A 27,814-nucleotide genomic window follows, 5' to 3' on the forward strand; every position below is an offset into this window, starting at 1 on the left:
TTCCGCTTTCAGCCCGGAGGCCTCCTTGTTGGGCGCAGCGGATGAGAGGACTGCGAGAGATGCCAAATTTTGTGGAATAAATTCTTGCTGCCCCATCTGGTGCTTCCTCAGTTCCCTTTTCTCAGCTTTGTCGAGTCGGGCTAAAGCATTCGGACTCCAAGGCAGTAGTAACTTCCTGTTCCGCAGGGAGGACCCGGAAATGAGCAGCTAGTGATAGAAGCAGCGAGGAGGTGTTTGCATGAGAGTGCTAGACTCGAAGGACGGAGTCTTGGCTTAATTGATAAAAGAACTGTCAGCCTTTCTCCCGATCCGCTATGGCTTATCATGGGCAACAGCAACATTACCGACCCGGTGGAGGTGGTTTGGTGCCAGACCAGAGCTTCCTCTGGAACGTCTTCCAGCGGTGAGTGCGGGGCACATGAGAGCCTCACCCGGGAGAAGAGAGGGTGACTCCCCGCGGGGTTTCTGCTGAATGTCTTTTGCTTCTTTGGGTGGTTTGGTTAGGGTTGGTGGGGTGGTGCGATGTCGTAGCTCAGAGTTGTCATTGCCCGTTCTTAACCCTAAACCCGAATCGGCTGTCATGTTTGAAGGGAGCGTGGGAATGGCGAAATCGAGAGATCTGGTTTGTTGAGACTCGTTCTGTTAAAGCTGGTTTTGCCTTTGGCGCAGAGAGGCAGCAACTCCGGCTTTGAACTTGTCTGCTGCCGGGCTCGGGCTGGCGTGTAACTTGTTTTCGGAGGAGGTGAGAAATGTTTCGGGTGGGACTCGCAGTGGGGCCAGTAACCGCCTTTAGTTTATTTTCGGGGGTTAGAGGAAGAAATGTTAATTAGCAGTTTGGAACCTAGTGGGTAGCTGGAGAGGAGAGAGTATGGAGGGATAAAAAAAAAAAAGTTTTAGTCTACCGAGAACAAAACATCTTTTATGGTTTTAAGGGACGTGAAAGACTTGGCAAAAAATAGTTTATTATCAGTATTTTTCAGCCCCCACCCTGTGAAAAACAGAGAGCTGATCTGATTTTTAGGTCGTGGTTCACGATATTTTATTGACTTTGCTAAAACGTGGGAAGAATTAATTGGGGCCTTCACCTGAGTAAATGGGTTGCTTGCAGTACTAATCCTCATCGGGACACGAGCACGCGAATGTTTTTGATAGAGGTAAAACTGGACAATGTAGAATACATCTGGTACTACCCTAGACAACCATGCTGTCACCCTGTTGCTGTTTGTAGTCTCACGTTTTTGTATTGGGTTGGTTATTCAACGGTTTAGCAGCTTTTCCTTGTTTACCATTTACTGTATGTATGAAATGTGTAAATGGCTATTCATATTCGTACCACAGAGGAATTTTGGTCAGTGGACAAGATTGCTTTTGTTCCCCTTTTTTTGCCTCCTTTCCGAAGAAAAGATGGCTTATGAGATCCCCATATCTGTATGTGGTCTCTGTAACCCCCCCCCAATACACACACACACACACACTATCAAGCTGATGCTGTAAAGTGCGCTTGGCCATGTACACTGTTTAACATGCGGTTGGCCACGTGTTTTCGACACACCTCTATTACCCCTTATACTGCAAGGGGTTTAGCGTGTTGAAAATGCGTAGCCAAACCCTCTGGAAACTAATAGCGCTCATCATATGCAAATGCATGTTGATGAGGCTATTAGTCACTTGGGATACTGAAAGTATTCAAGTGCCATTCCGCACATTTTATGCTCAGAAATTAACAGCCCAAAAAAGTGTACAGCCAAGCCAATTAACAGCCCAAAAAAGTGTACAGAAAAGCAGAAAATGTTGCTTTTATGTGCATACTCTGACTTAAGATCCTAGCAATATTAAGCCTGAGGAACTAAAAATGTCACAAAAATAAATTAATAAATAAAAATTAAAAAATGTGAACGCTCAGTTTTAACAGCGTCCGTTTTCCTAACCGATGGCTGTCAGCAGGTTTGGAAAATTGAGTGTCAGTTTCCTGAACCTGCTGATAGAGGCACCTCTCCTGGGCCAAGGAGGTGCTAGGGGTGCGTAATTATCCCTAGCGCCTCCTTTTAGTGCAATCCCATATTTAAATACAGGATCGTGCACCCAGGGGAGGTGGCTGGGCGGGCATTGTGAGAGCAGGCGCTCAACATGGAGCACCTGTTCTCCCATGTTTCTTATTGAATCGGCCTGAATAAATTTTAGTGACCTATTCACACCTCATTTTTGGTGCACACCAGGGAAATTCAAGGGTGTTTTTGGTGTTTACTTGCCAGTTTACTGCTGCTCCTTTATACATCCAGCTCGTTCCTAACAAACAGGCTGATACAGAACGGTGCGCTCGGTCAAGCGCACCATTTAACATGCGATTGACCGTGCATTTCCCACCAGCGTTTATTACCCCTTATATTGTAAGGGGTAATAGTGCTTGGAAAATGCGCGGCCACCCACCCCCCCCCCCCCAAAAAAAAACTAATTGCGCTCATCATGTGCAAATGCATGTTGATGAGCTTATTAGTTACTCGGAATATAGAAAGTAATGCCTGCTTTTCTGTACACCCTCCGACTTAATATCCTAGCGATATTACGTCAGAGGAACCAAAAATTAAAAAAAAATAAAAATAAAAAAAATGCAGGTCAGAAAACGGACACTCGGTTTTGCCGGTGTCCGTTTTCCGAACCCGTGACTGTCAGTGGATTCGAAAACGGACACCAGTAAAATTGAGCAGCGGTTGTTGGATCCGCTGACAGCCATCCCTAACACTAATAAGGAGGCGCTAGGGACGCGCTATTGTCCCTAGCACCTCCTTATTAGCGTGCAGCCTCATTTCAATAGAGAGCCTGGGCGCGCATCAGAAGAGCGGGCGCTCAACACGGAGCGCCGGCTCTTCCCACTTTTTAATGAATTGGCCTGAAAGGCTGCAATCTGGTGGTACAAGCCTTCATTAGCAACTAACCAGGGATTTTTTTTTCTCTATTTAAAATCCCTTCCCCCTTTCCTCCCCACATGGCCTTTTGATTACAGTGATGGTCCTGGCCTGGAGGCCATACATCAGGCCTCTTTTTGGAACCCTGCAATCATTGGCCCTGAATCTGGCAGGAATACAACCAAAACATTTCACCCTCTCTATCAGTCTTAGGGCTGTTTGTCTTAGATAAGGATCTTTAGATTTATTACCATGATTAAGCACAATAACTTGGCAATTGTCAGGGAAACAGTTTCTTACTAGAAAATCTTCAGAGGGATAGCGTGTTAGAAAATGGTACAAAGGAATATACTTATTTATTTATTTATTTTATTTAGAAACTTTTATATACCGGTATTTGTGGGGACATCATACCGGTTCACATAGTAACTGAAAGATTGGAAAATACATTGCAACAGGGGAATGTAACTGGGTGGGGGGTAGAACAGAGAGGCAGTAGGAAGGATAGGGGAACAAGAAGGTAATAACCAAAACAATTTACAATGAAAGTCTCCTTAATATAAGGATAATATATATTTTATTTATTTATTTAAAAGTTTTTATATACCGCACGATAATATTAGAAAATTTGCTATACAATAACATATTGCATTAGCCTGAATGTGCATCTAAAAGTAGCTAAAAAGCCTATCTGACTTGCTTATGGATAAGAGTTAGGAGAAAACCCCAAATCTCACCACTGTATGGGCAGAAGGTCCCTGTTATGTGCAAGGAGTCTTTGGCTGTTATGGAAGCGGTCTCTGCTGCTAGAACCTATATGCTGTTTGTCTCACAGCATCTTGCCTAGTCAGATGGAGACTCAGCTTATCCCATGAGGGGAACAAAGCAGGTTCAGCCCTTACGCTAAGGTGGCGCAGGGAAGGGAGACTTCAGTTCTATGCCGTGTGATGCTGGGTCAAGACGAGGGAGCCCTGGTGCTGAGAGGTGCTGAGGACATTTCCTAGAGTGTGCCAATGGGGATTGTGCTCTTCTGCTAGCAGATGGGAGCGGAGTCAGATTTCAAAGCTGACATCACTCTACATATACCCGTGCAGTAAGCTTAGCTCTTCAGTATTCTCCATCTCCCAGCAGATGTAGACACTATCCCACACACTAGAATAGTGTTAACAATTACATCAAGAAAGAAGAAAGAGAGAAATTTACCTTAAAAAAGATAAAGCCCCGCTCTCCTGCGGTGAAACCTAAGGGTCCCTCCCCCAGTTGAGAATTCCTGAGGTGATCTCCGATATCCCGCAGAGGTGCCTTGGTCCCGGTGTGGACTTAGCCCCCAGAGTGGCTGAAAGCCAGCGGGTACAAATTCGAGCGCGGCTGGACACCGCCCGGCACACGGCTGGTAAACGCCGAGACCAGGTAAGGTAAAAAATCTTTAAGTTGAGGTCTCCGGTCTCCAGGGCTTGAATAGCAGTACCGACCTTTTCTTCCGACGAGGTTGTTTAAAGGAGCACCGATCGGATTGAGCAGCCCTGCTTGGGTTAGGTCCCGATTCGGTACAAGGGTCCACCCACGTGGAGACCCTCGGGGGGGCGCCATTTTGCGAATGGGGTCGTCTGCGCCATATTCCCTCCTCGTCCGGCGGTACGCACGGGGCAGGCCGGGCAGGCGATGCGCCTAACTTGCGCGCGTCCATAGAGACACATGCACAGCAACGCACACAACTAAGACGTGCACACAATTTTTTGCACTCCGTGTGCATAACCGAGCGCACCCAGCGCGCACAACTAGGTGCACCCGTGCGCATAGCTGCACGCACAGCCACATTTTGAGGTCTACCACGCTCACAAACAATGGCACCACCACCCAAGAAGGCCAAGGGACATTCCCTTTGCATAGTCTGCCACATAAGAGCTGTGCAGCCTGAATTGGAGTCCTGCCTGTGCCAGCATTGCGAAGAGGCCCGGGGGGGACCAAAGCCCGGACCCATACTGTCGGAGGGGTCCGGAACTACTGATAATTGTTCCCCGGACCTATGTATCTCTGACACGGCCTCCCCACAGGAGGGCACCACTGGGGCCCCTACTCCAACCCCTCCTGGGATCAACATGGACCCAGGGACTTTTTCCTGGGTGGAATTTTTCAAAGGGCTGCAAACCTTCGTTCAGGCGCAACCAGCCCCGACTGCACACCAGGCTCAACCCCTGCTGGAAGCACAAGATCTTCCCGGCACTGCTCGCATGCCTCGAGACATGCCTAACCAAGAACTTCTCTAATGGGGATCCAGATACCTCAGATGATGAGTGACTCCCTGGAAGAAGGAGAAATCCCTCCAGGGATAGAACCATACAGAACCATGCTTTGCTTCTTCCACAAGGATGAATTACCAGCCCTTGTTTCCCAGACCCTGAAGACGCTGGGTATTCCTGGCACTGACCCTATGGCGGAACCAAAGAAGAACTCCATCTTTGTGTCTCTTCATAAGGCCTCATGCTACTTTCCAATGAATGAAGCCATCCAGGAACTGATTGACCTGGAATGAAATACCCTGGAGGCCAGTTTCAAAGGGAGGTGGGCCTTGGAAGCCCTATAACCCTCTGGAACCTGCGGCCAAGGAACGCCTGCGTTTCCCTAAAGTGGACGCTATGGTCTGTGCCGTCTCAAAGTGAACAATGATTCCCTTTTGAGGGAGGAGCGGCACTGAAGGACATGCAGGACAGACGATTGGAATCCATCCTTAAGCAGGCCTTCGACGCAACAGCATTGACACTGCAAATTGCTTCCTGCTGTGCACTAGTGGCACGTTCCTGTTTGCTCCTCTCGAGAGATGCAAATACCTCCAGAGAGACGATGGAACCTGCGGCGTCCTTCCTTACCGATGCAATCTCAGATGTAGTGTGCACCTCAGCCAGGGGCATTGTCTTCTGGCTGCCACTACCGAGGCAACTATGGCTACGGACTTGGTCTGCGGACACAACATCTAAAGCGAATCTCATGAGAATACCCTTTAAAGGATCTCTTTTTTGTTCGGAAGCGAATTGGAGAAGTTAGCCAACAAATGGGGCGAATCTCCAATACCTTGACTACCGGAAGATAAGAATAAAAGACCCCTGCGTCCCTCTCCCAGAAGAAACAAGGGCAGAGATCCCAGCGCTTTAGACCCTACAGGAACACACAGTTCCAGGCATCTCGCCCCTCTGGAAGGTCTCAGTCCTTTTGGAACAGACAGACCGAGAGGGGAGCAGGACCAGGGGCAGGCCCCAGCCGTGCTCCACAATGAGAAGAAGCCGACCTATCCACAGTAAGAAGACATAGGGGGTCGACTTGCCCTCTTCTACCAAAGATGGGTCAAAATAACGTCGGACAAATGGATCCTAAACATCATTCAAAAAGGGTACTCTCTGGAATTCCGCAGCATCCCTCGAGACAAATTTATGAGGTCACCCTGCCACTCCTATTCCAAGAGACTGGCAGTGGAAACCACACTAACAAGACTACTCAGTCTGAAGGGAGTAACCCCGGTGCCCACACCCCAGCAAAATACAGGGCGCTATATCTTCTATTTTATCGTTCCCAAGAAGGAAGGGTCATTCCGGCCCATCTTGGATCTCAAGAACGTCAACAGTCACCTGCAAGTGCCACACTTCCACTTGGAAACCCAACGCTCTGTTATAATGGCAGTACAACCGGGAAAGTTCCTAACCTCCCTGGACCTATCCGAAGCCTACCTTCACATCCCAGTCAATCAAGATCACCAGCGCTTCCTGCGTTTTGCGATTCTGGGCCACCATTACCAGTTCCGAGCGCTACCCTTTGGGCTAGCAACTGCCCCAGGATCTTCAGCAAAATTATGGTGGTCGTGGTGGCAGCACTGAGAAAGGAAGGGATCCTGGTTCATCCTTACCTGGACGATTGGTTGATCAGGGCAAAGTCTTCGGAGGAGAGCTGGTAGGTGACCAGCAGAGCTCGGGTGAGTCGTGAACACGGGCAAGAGCTGTCTACAGCCCTCTCAGTCACTAGAGTACCTGGGAGTCTGGTTCGACACCAAACAGAACACGGTCTTCCTCCCCCTCCGAGGAGAAGGAAACTGATGGAGCAATTGCGAAGATTGATGACCAATGCTCGCCCCAAGGTATGGGACTACCTTCAAGTCCTCGGCCTCATGGCCTCAACCCTGGAAGTTATTCTGTTGGCAAGGGCCCATATGCGACCACTCCAGCACTCCCTACTGCAGTGATGGCTAACCTATGACACGCGTGTCAGAGGTGACACGCCGAGACTTTTTGCTGACACGCGCAGCGTTTCGTGGACGATCGGGAATTTTTTTATCAGCTGCGAGGACCCTTTAAAACTGTCACAAGCACCTAATTAACATCCCACTTATGAAAAATAACAAGAATTTACTCTGCCTCACCTTTCTTCTCATTAATGCGCAATCATTAACCAAAAAATTCATGCTAATATCTGACTTACTACAAGAAAAAAACCCGGACTTTATCGCCATAACTGAATCCTGGCTCAAAAACACCGATCAAGTCATTTTGAACCAACTTGACAACAATGCCTATGACACTTTCTCAATCCCTCGCAATTACCGAAGAGGAGGCGGCCTTCTCCTACTTATCAAAAAATATTTCTCAATGAAAATGATCCCACATAACCTCCCAAAACAATTCGAAGTTGCACTCTTCGACTCACCAAATCTACAAATCTGCCTTGTCTATTGCCCACCCAAGCTTCTCGAAAGTAACATCTCTCCTCTGCTCGAGTTCCTTATTACCTACATTAATTTGAAAAAACCTACAATCATTCTTGGTGACTTCAACCTTCATATAGATGTCATCCCAAGATCTCTAAATTGCCAAACACTCATTGACATGCTTTCAAGCTTAAACTGCTTCCTTCAAGTAAATGACCCCACTCACAAAGCAGGTCATACTTTAGACCTAATCTTCACTAATAACTACTTCTCCAATACCACAATTATCCATAGCCCAGTTCCATGGTCTGACCACCATCTTCTACTATGCAAGACTCAAATTTCAACAATCCAACCTACACTAAGGATACACAAAATTTCTTCAAATACCGACCACCATTTCAATCTGATCTTCTCCCACAAGAACTGGGTCACCAGCTTTCTAATCTCGACCTTTCTAACATAAATAACGCTATCCAATCCTGGTTTCATATTACTGAAGAAACTGCTAACAACATTAACCCAGAGAAAATCAAACGTCTAAGGAACAAAAAAGAACTCCAAAACCCCTGGTATAACACCACTCTTAAAAATATGAAAATGGCTCTCAGGAAAATCGAAAAAGAGTGGCAAAAAAACAAACAGCCATCATTACAGCAGAAATACCGCACTCATCTAGCTGCCTACAAAAAAACCATCCAGAACACAAAACGTGATTACTACAGTAAAAAAATAAATAACGCTACCAACAAAGCTAAATCACTGTTCAACATAGTCAACAACCTCATCGTCGAAAACAACAATCCCACTACCACTGAAACAATAAATTTGAGCCAAGACTTAGCCATCTTCTTTAAGAACAAAATTTCAAAAATCACGGATGCCTTCAACTCCCCATCAATCATAGAAAAGCAACCTTTATCAAACATAAGTCCCTGGCGTGAATTCAATCCTATCTCCAACTTGGAAACAGAGAAAATGTTGAAAAAAATAAACCCTGCACGTCATGTCATGGACACCATCCCAACCCGAGCTTTAAAGGAAATCGCTCATCCCTTAGCCCCAACAATAGCAGCAATCATCAACAAATCGCTTACTGAGGGCGAGCTTCCTACCAAATTAAAAATCGCTACAATCACTCCACTACTGAAGAAAAAAAACCTCAACCCAAAAGATTTAAACAACTACCGCCCAATATCAAACCTTCCCCTTTTTGCTAAATTGACAGAAAAGGCGGTTCTGAAACAACTAAACGAACACCTTGACGACCACAAAATTCTATTTCCCACACAACACGGTTTTAGAAAAAACCTCAGCACAGAAACCCTACTACTCAATCTCTCTGACACCTTATTAAGAGGCTTTGATAACAAACTAGATCACCTTCTGATCCTCCTCGATTTGTCAGCAGCCTTTGACACTGTGGACCACAAAAGGCTTATTTTTAGCCTGGAATCCATCGGGCTCACTGGAAAAACCCTCAACTGGTTTTCCTCTTTCCTTAATAACAGATTTTTCAAAGTTTTCTACAACAACTTTTCATCTGAGGCCATCCCTCTAGATACTGGAGTTCCTCAAGGGTCGGCTTTATCACCTATTCTCTTTAATATCTACCTTCTTCCTTTATGCCATCTTTTAACAAGCCTTAACATCATTTTCTACATGTATGCTGATGAAATACAACTTCTCATTCCCATTACTTCATCATTAGAAGAAACAATGTCAAAAGCAGCCTCACACCTGAAAGAAATACAAAATCTGCTGAACAATCTAAAATTATGCTTAAATATGAGCAAAACAGAATGTATATTAATTACAAGAAAAAACTTTGGTATAACTTCCACTCCACCCTTCCAATTTGATAACATTCAAATTCAACTCAGAGACAACGTTAAAGACCTGGGTTTCTGGCTAGATAATGAGCTAAATTTTAAAAAGCACATCACAACAAAAACAAGAGAAGGCTTTTACAAAATTCAAATACTCAAACACCTAAAACCGCTGCTTCATCCCCAGGATTTCAGAACCGTTCTTCAAGCCCTCATCTTCTCCAGTTTGGACTACTGCAACTCCCTTCTGATAGGCCTCCCTAATTCAAGTTTAAGACCTCTGCAGTTACTCCAAAACGCAGCTGCCAGAATCCTGTCTGGTAAAAGAAAATCTGACCATATATCCCCAGTACTATACAACTTACAATGGCTACCAGTTAAAAAAAGAATAGAGTACAAAGTACTCACAATCCTACACAAATCAATTCACAAAGTTGACTTGTCTGCCCTGGACAATATTATACATCTACATAAATCTTCACGTACAACAAGATCTACATATAAAGTTCAGCTGGATGTCCCTTCTTTACCTCAAGCCAAATTATCCTCCACTAGAAATAGAGCCATCTCCATCATCGGCCCAAAATTATGGAACGCACTACCTCAACACCTCAATTCGCAAGAAAACTTTAAATCTTTTAAAAAAGATCTCAAAGATTGGTTACTCTCAGAGTCGTACAATGGCTGCTCACCTAATGACAATTGAACATAATCTGTTTCATATCCACCTTCACGTTCCTTTTTATGCCTGCAATCCCCTCCTTCTGTATTCCGTCCTGTCTTGCAGAAACCTTTTTCTCTTTAACGGTGTCAACCGTCTACTTCAAGTGTTGCTTACACTAATAACTATTGTTCAATGTATGGTCAATGTATTTATTGACTTTTTAAGTTAATGTTCTGATTCATTCTCTTTACACTGTTATGAATTTAAATGTAACTGGTTTGGTTATAATGTAAACCGGAGTGAAGGCTATGTCAGCTGTACCTCGGTATATAAACAAATGCTAAATAAATAAATAAATAGTTTTTTAGTATCCCCCCCCCCCCCCCCACAATGCCCCCGGGCGCAGCGACAGGCAGATAGGCAGGGCCGTGGTGAGGCTCACGTCACCACGGCCCGAAGAAAAAGATCACGTTTAAATGCGCTGATGCTCCTCCTCCTTCCTGCCTGTGCGGCCCCGAAACTAAATGTTGCCGGAGCCACCTGGGCTGGAAGGAGGTGAAGCATCAGCGTGTGCAGAAGAGGAGCAGCGCTTGCGTTTACGGGCCACCGCGAATCCCAAGTCGCAGCAGCCCGAGAAGAGGAAGAGGCCCGGTAGCAGGGCCGCCGCAGAGCCCATCCTGCGGCGACCCGCTAAGAGGAGGCCCAGAGGTGAGAGAGAGGCTGAGGGTCTGTAGAGGGTGTGTGTGTGTGTGCGTGTATGAGATGAGTTGAGATATTGTGTGTGAGAGTGAGGACCTGAATGTTTGCAGAGACAGCATGTGCTTAAGCAAGACAGCATGTGAGAGTGAGAGAGAGCCTGTGTGTGTGAGTCAGACAGCATGTGCCAGTGAGAGACTGTGTGTATGAATGATTGTATGAGAGAGAGCATGTGACAGTGAGAGCCTGTGTGTGTGTGTGTGAGAGAGAAATGCATGTGAGAATGAGAACCTGTGTGTTTGAGGGAAGAAGATGGAGAGAAAAGAAACAGAAAAAAAGATAATATAAAAGGAACTGGCAAAAAAATAAGAAAGGGAAGGTGGGAAAAAAAAGCCTGTGACCAACCAATTAGAAAACGAAGATCAGACAGCAAAGGTAAAAAACAAAATAAATTACTTTTTAGTGATTGGCACATGTAATCTTTGGGAATGTGCAAGAATAGCACTTTCTCTATGCGGATCTCACAATGTACGAGATCAGCATGGAGAAAGTGGAAGCCCACGGGGCCTGCACAGAGGAGGCAGCAGAATGGGCTTCAGTGTCAGTAGCAGCAATCAGCGCCTCCCCAATAGCCATGTGGCAGCAGTGACAGTGGCAGCAGAGGAATAAGAGAGGTTCTGAGGTTGCTGGCAAAAGAGAGGGGGGTCTGCCTTTAGTGTGTGCATGTGAATGAATGGGTCTCTGCATGGGGGTGTATGTGTGTGAATGCATGGGTGCCTGCGTGAGAATGAATTGGTGCCTGCCTGGAGGATGGAGCGGGAGTGGTATGAAAATGAATGGGAGCCTGCCTGGGGTTCAGTGTGTGTGTGTGTGAGAATGACTGGGAGCCTGCCTGGGTGTGTGTGTATGTGAGGGAGCCAGTGAGTGTGAGAGCATGAGTGTGTATGAGAAATTCCAGGGGAGTAAGAGTTTGGGGGGGGGGGGGGTGGAGGGGGAGAGAGTGTTTTAATTGAAGATTTAGCCAATGAAATTCAGCAACAAAAAAGTCACTAAGCAGGTAAGGTAAAGAATTATTTGTTTTTGCTTTATTAATAAATAAATAAATATATTAAAATTAACTTTTTGTTACTAATATTAGAGCTACAAATATCACAAAATTATGGATTTTTCTAGAAGTGACACACCACCCGAGTTATGCTCGGTTTTTTTTTAATGAATTTTGACACACTGAGCGCAAAAGGTTGGTCATCACTGCCCTACTGTCACGGTGGAATCCATTGTCCCAAAACTACTCAATTCACCTCCAACTACCAGCAGATGTTCAGGCTCAGCTCCAATGATGGCTACAGGAAAAACACCTAAGCAGAGGAGTAAGCCTATCCCCACCAAACTGGATCTTACACTCCACGGATTCCAGCCTGTGAGGGTGGGGAGCACACTGTCAAGAAATGACGGCCCAGGGACAATGGACCAAGAAAGAGGCGGAATGAACATAAACCGCCTGGAAGCTCGGGCAATCAGACTTGTGTGCCTGTGATTTGGCCACAGACTCCAGGGCGAATCAATCAGAATAATGTTGGACAATGCGACAACAGTTGCTTACATCAACCGCCAGGGAGGAACCAAAAGCCAGCAGGTTTCTCTGGAGATAGACCCCCTCATGGCATGGGCGGAGATAAAACTACAAAGGATCTCTGCCTCCCATATTGCGGGAAAGGACAACGTCTTAGCAGACTACCTCCCAGCCATGGATCTACTGGCAACTCGTCTCAATGCCCAAGTTCCCAGGTTCTTCAGCTGCAGACGAGAACCACCATCCCAGGGAATCGAGGCCCTCGTCCAGACCTGGCCAGAGGAAGACCTACTGTATGCATTCCCCCATGGCCTCTACTGGGCAGGATTATCCACAAGATAGAACATCACAGAGGGTTAGTTCTACTAGTCGCCCCCGGATTGGCCAAGACGACCGTGGTACGCAGACATGCAAAGACTACTTGCGGGAAACCCTCTGTGCCTACCTCCACATAGGGACCTTCTTTGGCAGGGACTGATCCTCCACGAAGGCCCATCTCGATTCTCTCTTATGGTCTGGCCCTTGAGAGGGCTAGCCTGAAGACGCGTGGGTACTCAAAGGCTGCTCCAAGCGTGCAAGTTCTCCACATCCCTGTCTTATATACAGATCTGGAGAGTATTCGAAGCCTGGTGTGAGGACCGTGGAATTCTCCCGAGGACAGCCAAAATTACCATGATCCTGGAATTTCTGCAGGACAGCATGAAGAAGGGGTTGTCGCTCAACTCCCTCAAAGTCCAAATTGCATTGCTGGCCTGTTTCAGGGACGAAGTGGGCGGTATCAGACTATCAACCCATCCAGATATGTCCCGCTTCCTGAAAGGGGTTAAACAACTCTGACCACCCCAAAGATGGCCAGTGCCTCTATGGAATCTCAATCTAGTATTAGACTTCCTAGCTGGGGCTTCCTTCAGACCAACACGCGGTCTGTCGCTACGCCTCATAACATTGAAGAAAGCATTCTTGGTGGCATCTCCAAACTACAGGCACTATCCTGTCGGGAACCGTTCCTTAGGTTCACGCCTGGAACCATACAATTGCGCACTGTCCCCTCCTTTTTACCAAAAGTGGTCTCCCAGTTTCACGTGAACCAAACCATCTTGCTACCATATCCAGATGAGCATAAGGACTCGGAAGACTCACGCCTTCTTCGCCATCTAAACGTCGGCAGACTCCTAGTCCGATACCCGGAAAGATCGGAACCAGTGTGCAAAATGGATCACCTGTTCGTCAAGTTATTTAAGCAAAGATATATCCACAATGGCTTTTCAAAGAGAATACTGAAGAGCTGAGCTTACTGTAGGGATATATCTAGAGTGACGTCAGATTTGAAATCTGACTGTCTCCCATCTGCTAGCAGAAGAGCACAATACCCATTGGTCCTGAGTCCATCTGTCTACACTAAGGAAAACGAAATTATTAGGTAAGTAATTTCTCCATTTGCATGCCCAGTCTCCCAGTTTACAATATCCTCTTGCAGTGTCTCCCAATCCTCTTGTGATGTGACAACTTTGAGTAGTTTTGTGTCATCGGCAAATTTGATTACCTCACTTGTTCACATTTCCAGGTCATTTTAAAATATATTAAAAAGCATCAGTCCCAGAACAGATCTCTGGGGCATTCCACTATGATAAAATCAATTCTAAAAAATAAAACTGGTAGTTGTCCCAATCATCAATTCTATCGCCCAATATCCAATTTATCTTTTCTTGCAAAAGTTCTTGAAAGCAGTGTTATCCCAACTGGTAAACCATTTGCAAGACCATGTTATTCTATACCAAAACCAATTTGGATTTAGAAAAAAATCGCTCAGTTGAGACTTTACTCATTTCTTTAATCAACACTGTGGACTATACCAGGTTATGCCAGCAGCTGAGCAAAATTGGAATTGGCGGGAATGTTATCATGGTTCTCTTCCTTTTTATCTAATAGGACATTCCAAGTCAAACTGGGCAACCACATATCTGATACCTTTCAGATTGATATAGGTGTCACACAAGGATCAGCACTATCATCAACACTGCAATTTGTATATGCTCCCGCTGTGTAAATTACTGGCAGATTTAGGAATTTCCTCCTCCTTATACGCTGATGACATAGTTTTACATCCCATTCGCTAAATCATTTGAAAATGAAAAAGCACATACAATAATTAATGCAGGCTACACCAAGCTGTGCATAGTACATCGGTTGAAACGTTTACTAACTTTTGAGGACTTCCATACCGTTTTACAAACACTAATTTTTTGAAACATAGACTACTGTAACTCCCTATTTTTAGGCCTTCCTACAGGTATATTAGAACCATTTCAGTTATTACAAACTGCCACAGCAAGACTTTTATTAGGAACAAGGTAATTTGATCACATCAGACCCTCGCTGATATCACTGCACTGGCTGCCAGTAAAATCCAGAATCTATTATAAAGTATTTGCACTAATATTTAAAATCATCCACTCCTGTAATCCCTGTCTGATAGGCATGACAGTACAACCATACACACCACAGCGAGCACTAAAATCTCAAAATAAAGGACTATTGGCTGTCCTTATAATACGGAGTACACATCTGATGCAAATAAGATATCATATGTTTTCCATAGCGGGCCCAAAGCTATGGAATTCTCTACCTGAGATGTTGTTTGATACCAGAAAAAAAAAAGATTTAAATGTGAGCTGAAAACATGGCTATTCAAAAATACTTATATCCTAACTTTAAAATATCAGAATGCAGAAAACCATAAAATCAAGGACAAAGATAATTGAAAAATGAGTAATAAGTAATGAGCGATATTAAATTTAAGACAACTCACTGACTTCTATGTTGAAAAATGTGGAAATAGAACTTCTGTAGAACAAACCTGCTGTCCTAGACCTTTAGTTAATATTTATTAGAAAATCACAGTTTTATATTAATCCCTGTTGTGTTGATCTATAGTATGAATGTTACTTTTGTAAACTGTTATGATCTTCATTTGGAACGGTAGTATATAAAATGTCTAAATAAATAAAATTTACGCATTAAATGTTGGGCCCCTTATCACCCTTACTGAGGAACGGCTATTCAGGTGGGGATCTCTTCCGCTATCGCTAGGGGGGAGAATTCATGTTTTTAAGATGATCATATTGCCCAAGTGGCTTTACGTTTTCCGGAATTTGGTGGTTATTTTCAAGATTAAAGATCTCAAAAGAGTGGAAAGGGAGATGCGGAAATTTTTTTGGCGTGGGGAAAAATCCGGAATCGCTCTATATCACCTACAGGGCAGGTGGGGGGCGGGAGGTCTTAGCGTCCCCAACTTACGGTTATATAATTGGGCAAGTAACTTACGGGTGATCAGGGAATAGCTACTAGGAGAGGGGTTCTATACTTACTTAGAGGCGGACCACACGACTTTAGGGGACCGGGACCCCCGCTATGTGCTACAGGCCACGAGTGCGCAATTGGATCTGCCCCAACAGTTGGCGGGCTTGATAATTCCGATCAGGCAGACTTGGGCCCGGTTGCTTTCACTACTGCAGATCCCTAAGGGATGTGCGGCTTTTTTGCCGGTACAGGGTAACCCAGATTTTTCACCTGGCTCCTCCACGGCGGTTTTTCAGAGATGGGCAGCCCTTGGTATAACCCTGCTGGGTCACGTTCTGGATGATGCGGGCCGCCTGCTAAGTTATCAACAAACGTCGACCCTATATGGGGGAAGACAACTGTCCGTATTTGCCTACTTGCAGATCACACATTACGTAAAATCCCTATCGCCTGATAGCCGGGAACCTAGGGGGTGTCTGTTACTTATAGATTGCTTTTTGCTGGGGAAGTCACAGGTACCCTCTCTTTCATATTACTATCATAAATTACGGGGCTTGGTTTCTCAGCCCCCCCCCCCCCCATACAGTTATAGCGGACTGTTGGAATACAGAGGGAGTGTTTAACGTCACGCCTGCCCAAGTGGGTACTAGTTTTAGATGCATAGCAAAAATCTCTTTTAATTCTTACTATCGAGAAATGCAGTTTAAATTTCTTTGGCGGGCTTATGTGTCTACACACCTAGCGTTTCGTTCGGATTTAACGCCCAATGACAGATGTGGGAAGTGCCACAAGGAGAGGGGTACTCTATCTCACCTGTTTTGGGGCTGTCCTATAGTTCAAAAATTTTGGAGGCAAATTGTATCCTACTTGGCTGGGTTGCTGGGGACCCCTATATCCGCCTCTCCTTTAATGATACTCTTTGAATGTATTCCCCCATTGCGTATACGTTCAGCTGGGAACCGTATGTTATTCATGAAGGCATGTTTTGTTGGGAAGAAGTTGATTCTTTTGCAGTGGAAAGAGACAGTGGCGCCTTCTTTCTGGGCTTGGAGGAATCATTGGCATCGTTTAATGCAAATCCATTTGGCTGACAGCACGGAGTTCCCCGCATCATCGGCGTAAATTTCTACAGATCTGGGATCCCTACATCCAGGCATTGCCACACAGAGTGAGGAGTTTGATCCTAAATGATTAAATGTTTGGCGTTTTAAACTGTTGGGCATGGTCTTCGGGTCGCAAGGATAATAGCCTTTGCTTGGCGGTATATTCAGCCCTCACTGGTGGGGGAAGGGCAGAGGGGGGAAGGGGACAGTTAATGTATTCTTTTTGTTTTGAAAATTGCATTCTGTGTTATTTTCTCTGTAACATGTTGGACGCTGAAGAGTGCCTGTGTTCAACATGTGATATGTTTCTAGTTGATGTGTACTAAATGCAATAAAAAATTGTTAAACAAATAAAATTTAAAAATTCACCTTTTTCTATTGGGAAAATTTACCATTTAGCCCTACTGTTTTCTGTCTTTTAACTAGTTGGCAATTCACAATAGGACACTATCCCATGGCTTTCTAATTTCTTGAGGAGTCTCTCATGAGGGACTTTGTCAAATGCTTTCTGGAAATATAGATTCACTATATCAGTGGTCCCCAACCTTTTTTGCACCAGGGACCGGCTTCAAGCAAGACCATTTTTCCATGGCGGGGCGGGGCAGGGGCGGGGCTTTGGTCATATGGGGGCAGGGTTATGGAGGGGGTTGGATTTTAGTGCACACTTATCATTTAATTATGACATTTATAATGTGAATGTGACTCAACTCCATAGGTTCTCACATGCATGACACACTGACCCATGATCGTCACGGGGCTAGATATAAAAGTACAGTTTGCATCCACGGAAACCCCCCTGACCCACAATAATGGATGTAAAGCAGAATTATGACATGCCCCATACAACTCACCCTACAAAAAAGATATTCTGGTTCTGGTGTCATCTCAGTAACAGCAACTCAAACTCCTTCTACTTCCAGGCTCAATAGCCTTACTTATGAAAAGACAGCAGTTTACCACCAATACATGTCCTCTTGAGAAAACACAAAAATAAGACCGATACAAACACTTACATGCTAGTAAAATATCTCATCTCTGTAACAGACACAGAACCGACCTAACATACTCCCAGTATCTGTAGTAATGCACATAACTAATCCATACACAGTTACACCTGTATTATGGAATACACTCAAACAGGAGCAACCCTATCTATGAAAAGGCAACACTACAAATATTAAATCAGGTCCTAAAAACCAATACACCTCTTATTAGGAAAACGGAACTAGCAAGCAGCTATAGATCCCCACACAGAAATAATTGTAAAACTATACTAATAAGCAGAATAAATGTTTCAAAACAGCTATGAACAGAATAACATCCAACAATTAAAAACTCATAAAAACTATTAAACATTCTCCAAACACCAATAAAATATTTCAAAAAAGCAGACATCACACAATTAAAATGGCAGTCAATCAAGAAAAATAAACTTAAAAAGCCACCTTTACTTACCCCCTCCAGCAGCTCTCCTACTCCCCTTCCATGCAGGCCGTGGCACACACCAGAAGCAGCAGTAGAAGCTAAGCCCTATACTTATGGTCCTCTTCCTTAGTGCCCATGTCTCTCACACACACACACCATACCAGTCATGCCCCCATGACCAGTTTCTGTCTCTCACACACCAATCATCTCCCAAACAGTCTTTGGCGCACACACACACCAGTCACCTTCCTGAACAGTTTCTCTCGTGCCATACACACACACACACAGGCTTCCCACTCCCGTGTTCTACTTACATATATGGGCTTCTCACTCTCATAATCACTTTCTCTGTCTCTCTCCCTCACACACACACACACACTCACCAGTCTCTCACTCCCATGCTTGTTCTCTCCACATGCACAGGCTTCTCATTCCCATAATCACACTCTCTCTCTCACACGCACACACCCCAGTCACCTGACCTCTCTCATGTATACGAACACACACGCAGGCTTCCCACTCCCATGTTCTCTTTCAGATATACAGGCTTCTCCCTCCCATGCTGTGTCTCACACACACCCAGGTTTCTCACTCCCATGCTCACTCTTCACATGCACAGGCTTCTCATTCCCATAATCACTTTCTCTCTCTCTCTCTCACACACACACGCGCACACCAGTCACCTGATCTCGCTCATGCATACACACACACACAGAGGCTTCCCACTCCCATGTTCTCTTTCAGATATACAGGATTCTCCCTCCCATGCTGTGTCTCACACACACCAGTCTCTCTCATTTCCATGCTCGCTCTCCACGTGCACAGGCTTCTCATTCCCTGAATCACATTCTCTCACATTCACACACATCAGTCTTTTTCTCTCGCACACACCGTCACCTTACCAACCAGTCTCTCTCTCTCTCTCATGCATGCACACTCACCCAGGTTTCTCACTCCCATGCTTTCTTTCACACACACCCCCCCCCCCCCCCCCACACACACACACACACACACAACACCAGGCTTCTTATGCCCATGCTTTCTCACATACCCAGACTTTTCACTTCCATGTTTTTTCTCTCTCTCACACACACAAACACACACACACATCAGTCACCTCCCTGACTAATGTCTCACAATCTCACATACACATCAGTCATCTCCCTGAGCAGTCGCTTTCATTGTCTCTCACATACACACAAACATACACACACACACATCAGCTCTCTGACCAGTTTCTCTCAATCACACACTGGCTGGCTGCTGCTTCTCTCTCTTTCTCTCGCTCACTTCCTCTCCCCCCCCCCCCCCCCACCCCCCCGAGCACAAATGGTAGCTGCAGCAGCCCCCGCAGGCCAAGAAAGAAGAATCCCATCGGCCGCGGGAGGCTCATGCTGCTGACTCCTTTCTCGATTACTGGCTGCTTCAATTGCTCGGGGGCCGATGCTGCAGCCGCCGCCGCTGCTACTTTATCACGCGGCATGGCTCTTTCTCCTTCCCGCGCACCGCGTATCACTTCCTGTTCCAGGTCACGGGGGGGGGGGGGCAGGCACGGGAAGAAGAAAAGGCCAGCCGCGGGTGCCACAGCTTCTAGCACCGCTGCCGTTCCCACTGGGCTTGAACGTGCTGATAGCCCGGCGGCAACGGCAGCGGGAGAGACCGGGAGCGCGCGACACACCCGCAAAAAACCCCCAATGGCCCGGTCCCGGTTCACGGACTGGTGGTTGGGGACCACTGCACTATATCAACTGGCTCACCTTTTATTCATATGCCTTCAAAAAAAATCTAGCAAATTTGTGAGGCAAAACTTCCCTTGGCTAAACCCATGTTGGTGTTTCCCCATTAAGCTATGCTTATCTATATGTTCAGCATTTTTGTTCTTTATGATGGTTTCTACCATTTTGCCTGGCACAGTCAGACTTACTGGTCTGCAATTTCCTGGATCCACCCATTCAGCCTTTTTTAAAAATTGGCATTACATTCGCACCTTTCCAGTCTTCAGATACTATAGATGATGTTATTGATAGTTTACAAATTTCCAATAGCAGGACTGCAATTTCATGGGTATGTGTGATGTGATGTATTTTAAAGTGTAAAGCTTCTTTTCAAATTCTCTTTGCCTTCCTAATCACTGCTTTGCATCTGATTTGCCAGTGCTTATGCTGTTTCCTGTTTTCTTCATTTGGATCCCTTTTCCATTTCTTGAAAGATGTTCTTTTAGATATATAGCCTCTCTCATCTCACCTTTTAACCATGCCAGTAATCATTTAGCCCTCTTTCCACCTTTTCTAATGCATGGAATTCATCTGTCCTGGACTTTCAACATGGTATTTTCAAACAAAGTCCATGCCTGAGCTAAACTCTTAATCTTTGCAGTTGCTCCTTTCAGTTTTTTGCCTAACCGTTTTCCTCATTTTATCAGTCACCTTTTTAAAAATGAAATGCTGTTGTAGTGGATTTCTTTTTTGCGCTTCCTCCATTTAAGTCAAATTTGATGATAATGTGAACACTTTGCCAAGTGGCTCCAACACTGTTAACTCTTATGCCAAATCCTGTGTTCCACTCAGGACTAGGTCTAAAATAGTTTCCCCTTTTGTTGGTTCTTGTACCAGCCACTCCATGAGCAGTCATTTATTTCATTTAGCAAATTTACTTCTCTAGAATGTCCTGATGTAATGCTCACCCAGTCAATACTGGGGTAATTGAAATCACCCATTATTACTGTGCTGCTGATTTTGTTAGCTTCCCTAATTTCTTTTAGCAGTTCATTGTCTGTTAGTTCATTCTGGCTAGGATGGACAGTAATACTCCCCAGTTACTATTTTAGTACCTTTTATTTCAACTGGAATTTGTATCCATAAAGATTCAACACTGAATTTTGTTTCCTGTTTGACTCAATGCTCTCTCTAATGTCTGGTGCTGCCTCTCCACCAATTTGACCCATCCTATCTTTTTGATATAATTTGAACCCTGATATCACAGTGTCCCATTGGTTATCCTCCTTCCACCAGGTCTCTGAGATTCCAATTATATCTATCTCTTCATCCAGTGCAATACACTATAATTCTCCCATCTTATTTTTTAGACTTCTAGCATTTGTATATAGGTATTTCAAAGTATATTTCTTGTTTGTATTAATAATCTGCTCATCAGTTGACAGGGGTAATTTGGAATCTTTTTGTGCTTTACTTAAAGCTACCTGGTCCACTTTTGGCATTTATTGCAACCTCTCTACTGGGATGCCAGATATTCCTTGTTGTCTTAGTATCCTTCATAGATGCATCATTCCGAACCATGCGCTACTGAGTGACTATCTGCTTTCCCCCATCTAGTTTAAAAGTTGTGCTATCTCCTTTTTAACGGTTAGTGCCAGAAGCCTGGTTCTACTCTGGTTTAAGGTGTAGCCTATCCTTTTGAAAAAAGCACCCCCCCCCCACCCTTTCCCCTAAAGTGCAGCCCTGTTCCTAACAAATCTAAAACCCTTTTCCCTGTACAATTGTCTCATCCACGCATTGAGACTCTGGAGCTCTGCCTGCCTCTGGTCCTGCACATGGAACGGGAGCATTTCTGAGAATCCTTCCTTGGAGGTTCTGGATTTCAGCTTTCTACCTAAAATCCTAAATTTGTCTTCCAGAACCTCCCTCCTGCACTTTCCTATGTCATTGGTACCCATATGTACCAAGATGGTCTGCTCCTCCCCAGCACTATCTAAAATCCTATCTATTTAATGCCTGCTTTTATGTATATGTGCTTATTGTTCTGTTTGTTTTTACTTATGATTGTTAATTATGTGGACCGCCATGATTGTATCCCAGAAAGGTGGCCTATAAATAAATAAATGTGATTTATTTATTTATCTTAAGCTTTTTTTTTATACCGATATTCGTGGGTACATCATAACGGTTTACATAGAACTTGAAACATTGAACCAGAAACATTGTACAAAGAACAGGGTGCGATAACTTGGGAAGGGTAACATAACAGTTTACAGAGAACTTGATTTAGGTGCTGTACAGCGGAATATTTGAGCCTATTCATAGCATTGTAGGAGCAAGAGGAGAAGGAAGAGGGAATAGGGAGAGTTGTGGGAAGGATTAATTGGGCATATACATGACATTGTTTGATCTAGAGGAGATGAGAGAGTAGGGAAGGAGCATATACATAACCTTATTGGGCATATAAATAACATTGTTGGGGGGGAGGGGGGAGCATATAAAAATTGAGCATATACATAACATTATTGGAGCAGGAGTATAACTTCTTTGAGAATATATAAAACGTTATTGGAGCAGGAGGAATTGGCGGGAGGGGAGGAGGCAGGTATCAAGCATTGAATGGGAATATCGAATTGGGGGGGGAGGCGAGGAAGAACTGAGGCGTGATAATGGATGGAGTTATTCTGGAAAAGCTTGTTTAAAGAGTTTCCAGAATAACTCCATTATAAATGTGATGCCTGAAGTCTGCCACCTTTGCACCAGACAGGCAACTTACCAAGCAATCCTCATGTCTACCAGCCACCCAGCTATCAACCTTCCTAATAATTGAATCACCAACTGTAATGGCCATCCTAATCCTTCCCTTCTCAGCACGTGCCCCTGGAGATCCTCTGTGCAAAAGGATACTAAATCACCTGGGAGCAGATCCTAGCTATAGGATTGCTTCCTGTTTGCCTCATCAAGCTGATGCTCTCCTTCCAGTTGACCTTTCTCCTCCAAGGCAGCACAGGGGTACCAGATTGGAGATGGTACTTCTCTACTATGTCCCTGAAGGTCTCCTCTATATTCCTCTCTGTCTCTTTAGCTTCTCCAGGTCTGCCACTCTAGCCTCCAGAGATTGGACTCATTCTGAGGGCTTGGAGCTCTTTGCTCTTAGTGCACACATATGACCTCTTGCCAGCTGGACTACTTCCTGCATCAAAATTTGTTGATTTGTCTTAGAGTTAAAATTTCTAAGGGAGCAGGGATGTAAAGCTAACCTAAAGTTTTTTGTTTTTTTTTTAAATCTTTATTTCTAAATTTTCACATTTCAAATATACAGAAACAAATCTATAATTAAAAAATACTTTATATATGAAAATACAGAAATATAAAGTATTTTTTAATTATAGATTTGTTTTATATTTGTCTGGCAGTAACCCTCACACACTACAGTTAAACTACGTATATCTTCCTAATTTACCCACCTTATTGACTCTTGTTTTGCATTAAATTCCTTTTGTATAAAATCTGTAGCAAATTACTCCTACCAAACACAATTACCATGTAAAATCTAAACACAAATAAAAACCTATATGGATTGGTAAACAGATAAGCTCTATCTGCTCAAATATCAGAAAATGCCGGGTTAAAAAGATGTTTTAAACATTTTCCTAAAGTCTTGACACAGGTACATAGTTGCAAGTATCCAGGTAGTGACTTCCATTAAGAAGGATTTCTCCCTTGTCATGCAAAGTCGGGCAGAACATAATGACAGTACATTGAGAAGGCCTCTTTGAGAGGATCTGAGAGACTTGGATTGATTGTGAATACGCAACATATCCATGTTAAAGCATCTGAGCTGGTCATTTTCTGTATAAGACAAGCAATTTTGTATTGAATTTTGTAGTACACAGGGAGCCATGAGTGAAATATAGTCTCTTGCCTATACCAGCTATCAGGCGAGCTATGGGGATTTTTTTTTTTTAATTATTGAATTTTTAAATTTCTAAGATACATTTCACAGATTATTAGAAATAAGGATACAACCACATGCCAATAAATCAAACATCCTAACTGAAACTTCTGTGAGTTTATCTTTGAATTACAATCCTAGGATAATTGAGAAAATGGAGAGAGAAATAACACAGGAAGCAGACTCCAACAAATTAAATCAAATATTAGTAATAATGTCAACACTCACCATTAACTACTACTCTACCAGCCAATGGAGAGTCTTAGGACTAGCCTTCCAAGTATGATCGTAACTGATTAGGTTGATTAAAGACATATTTCATTCCCTGATAGATAATAATACATTGACAGGGAAATCTTAAAACAAATTTAGCCCCTTTTTGTAGGGCTACTCCTTTCATTGATAAGAATTCCTTTCTTCTGATTTGTGTATTACGAGAGAGATCAGGAAAAATTCTTACACTCTGGCCATAAAACTTTACTTTCTGATATCTGAAATATAGTTTCAGTAAAGTATCTTTCGGATAAAAAGGAAAATTGTACAATGAGAGTAGCTCTAGTTCCTATATTTGTTTCAAATGATTTTTCAAATACTTCTGATAAATTCAAATTATCCATTTGATTATCCTGTTTTTGATTTAAAGAATTTTCAGCTTCCTGGTATTGAGGTATATAAAAATTCTAGCAATTGCAGGAATTGTTTCATTAGTATACTTCAATACATTTACAAGATAACTTCTAAATAGATCTAATGAAGATATCAAATGAGTTTTAGGAAAATTTAATATCCTCAAATTGTTCTTTCTAATTTGATTTTCTAAGACTTCTAATTTATCAAAATGGATTTTCTCAGATCTAATTAAATTTGCTTGTACCTTGTCCAAATCATTCACTTAGTTCAGTAATTTCTTTGGAAAACAATCTAATTTATCAACCTTAGTCTGTAAAATCACATTCTTATTTAATATTTCCTGAAGCATATTAGCAATATTATTTATTGATCTTTGCATTGAAACAAGCATAGTCCCAATTTCTTCAAGGGTAAAATTTCTTGGTGTAATTAGAGAAAACTCAGTCAGAGATCCAACTTGGTTATCACCACTTCCTCCCTCCATGGGAGCCTTCCCGGGTGTCTTATGTTGTGTAGGGAAAACACCATTTTGTTCCCTGGAGCCCTGTTGGGGACTCTTCGATGAGCAGATTTCACCTTCCGCTCCTCTCTGGTCAAGCAAAGGTGTAAAAACCATTTTTTGTTTCGGGTCCTCAAAAGGAAAGACCCCATCTCTCTTCCTGGATGGTGGCTCTGGTGTCGCTGGTGCACCCCAAGGGTAAGTGATGTTTCATGAGTCTGAAGGATCATCCCCTGCTCCCGGTTTGATCCTCCTGCGACTCCACTTCATAGAAAATCCATGGAGTTTTTGCAAAGCAGTCCGCAAATTTAGGTTGGTTATTGATAGAATTAGGTGTAGAGGATAAATCTCTCAACTTTGCCTTCCTCTTTGTGTGTGGCATTACAAAGAGGAAGCTATACCCAACCAGAATGCAAATAGATAATATAAAAAGAAATCATTACCTAGGGCTCCTTATGCTGTGATATCAATAAGTTCCTTTATTTCTTCTCCATTATCTCTTGGCCACAGAAAAATGGATCAAAATTCTCTCCAAAGCCAAACACGCCAAGCAAAGCCGCGCGCCCGCGGCAGCGGTGCGCTGCTAAGACGCCGCTTTTACTGGCGTCTTGCTCGGCTCCGCCCCCTGATTTCCAGGCCTTACAGAAGTTTAAAGGCAATAAAGATTTCACCTCCGGGCGAATGTAGGAAATATCCGTGGCAAGTAGGGGACCTCTGGGACGCCGCTTTTATTGGCGTCTCGCTCAGCTCCACCCCCTGATGTCCAGGCCTTGCAGAAGTTTAAAGGCAATAAAGATTTCACCTCCAGGCGAATGTAGGAAATATCTGTGGCCGAGCTATGGGGATTTGAAGTATTGTGTATACTTGTGTGTATGCCTCGAATTTTATGCTCCAAAATATGCCTGAAAACCTGAGTTAGCCTAATCTGCAGATCACAGCCAAATTTTAGACCAAAGTTTGGTTGCTACACATTGAGGCCAATGTGGGTAAAATATTAGTATATTTGCTAAAATATAAACTAGGTATTATGTTGATTATTTAAAATGGTTGATTTTTAATGTTATATTTATGCACTGTGTTCTGTTTCAAATGTTTTAAATAATTTTGTGAATCATGAATTATTGTGTCTTGTTCCTCTAAATTTGAGAAAACACGTTCAACATCCAATTTGTGCATGTTAGGAATAGAACATCATAAAACATTGCTTCGGTCAGTAAGTAAACTGATAGAACATGCCAGCTTTATTTTAAAATTAAATTTACCTTACTACAATAGGGCATCAAGATGTTTGCAAAGCGAGTAAGCTGCATCTGAATGTTCTGAAAATTAAGATAAATGTATACCTACATCATTAGGGTAATGTCAAGAATCAAAGATACATACCTGGCCTATTTCTGACAGTTTGTTGCAAGCACCACTGTAGGCTATCAAATTTTGAACATTTTCCTATACACAGGTTTTGCATTTTCCTGGTTTTGTAATTAAAAAATGATGGCTTATATGTGGATAAGCTTTTATGCGAGTATATACAGTAATTGTAGTGAACATAGCACAAGCTGGTAGGCCAGTGTATAGAGCAATAGTCAGTACTCAAAATGATCATGAATTGTTCAACAGTTCGAAAATCTTCATTGCAGAGAACAATTCTAAGAAGCTTTAAGAGCCTAAGTTTGACGTAACCAGCTTTAATAACCATAGAAATTTGCACTGACATAGACAACTCCTTGTCAAGACGAAACATACTTTTTGCCTTAGTAACAATATGTGTGTTAATGTCATTCAAATGAAAAACAATCGAAACATCAGAATGCAAGTTATTTTCTGTTTACATACACTATGCCATTGTGAAATTCAATTCTTCCCATCTCCTACCCAAAACATATTTATTTATTTTATTTATTTAAAAACTTTTCTATACCGTCACTAAGTTATATACCATCGCAATGGTTTACAAATAGGCACATAGACTAAGGTTAGTAAATCTAGGGTATCGTACATTCTAACAGGTGCCAATAAAGTTCGGTTACAATTTCATAAATAAAATCATTATTTGAGTAATGTTGGTCAAGTCCAGGTATATTATTGAGTTACTATCTCTTTGAGATATTACTTCTTAAATGTAGGATCGAGTAAATTCATTCTCATCTGCGTTTCCGTGTACTTTCATTCTCTACCCTCCACACTCTTTAGTGAAGGCTTTTTTTAAAGAGCCATGTTTTTAAATTTTTCTTAAAAGTTTTGAGATTATTCTGTAATCTGAGTTCAGGGGGCATCATGTTCCATAGTATGGGCCCAGCCAATGATAAAGCCCTTTCTCTCACTTGGGTTAATTTTGCTGACTTTACTGAAGGGATTGTTAGTAGTGCTTTGTTTGCTGAGTGGAGGTTTCTTTGTGGAATGTGTACTCGTAAGGCTGTGTTTAGCCAGTCTGCTTCTTTATCATATATTAGTTTGTGTATGGTACATAAGGCCTTGTATTTTATCCTGTATTCGATGGGTAACCAATGTAAGTCTGCTAGAGTTTCGGTTATATGGTCCCTCCTCTTTTTTTCCCATCAGTATTCTGGCTGCAGTATTTTGAAGTATCTGGAGTGGTCTTATCGATGTGCTTGGGAGTCCTAGTAAGAGTGCATTGCAGTAGTAAGTGCTGGAAAATATAAGTGTTTGCAATACTGTTCTGAAGTGGGCGGGTGTGAGTAATGGTTTCAATCTTCTGAGGACCATAAGTTTTGCGTAGCCTTCTCTTACTTTTATAGATATGTGTTGCTTCAGGTTGATTTCTGGGTCCATTATTACTCCCAGATTCCTTACTTTTTCGGCTAGCTCAATTTT

The 27,814-nt window shown here is 43.3% G+C and overlaps 1 protein-coding gene across 2 annotated transcripts in view; it reads left to right on the forward strand.

The window, feature by feature from the left end:
- The first annotated feature begins 11 nt into the window (after positions 1-11).
- PDCD6 (programmed cell death 6) overlaps positions 12-27,814 on the forward strand; it is a 257,393-nt gene continuing 229,590 nt past the window's right edge. The window contains exon 1 of one of the 2 annotated variants that reach the window (XM_029589920.1): positions 12-403. In XM_029589920.1, coding sequence (XP_029445780.1) covers positions 315-403 — 89 coding nt within the window. In that variant the 5' untranslated portion in view covers positions 12-314. The remainder of the gene's footprint in view (positions 404-27,814) is intronic. The other variant, XM_029589921.1, reaches the window with a different exon arrangement.

This window comes from Rhinatrema bivittatum, chromosome 2, assembly GCF_901001135.1.
Source record: "Rhinatrema bivittatum chromosome 2, aRhiBiv1.1, whole genome shotgun sequence".
NCBI classification, from domain to species: domain Eukaryota; kingdom Metazoa; phylum Chordata; class Amphibia; order Gymnophiona; family Rhinatrematidae; genus Rhinatrema; species Rhinatrema bivittatum.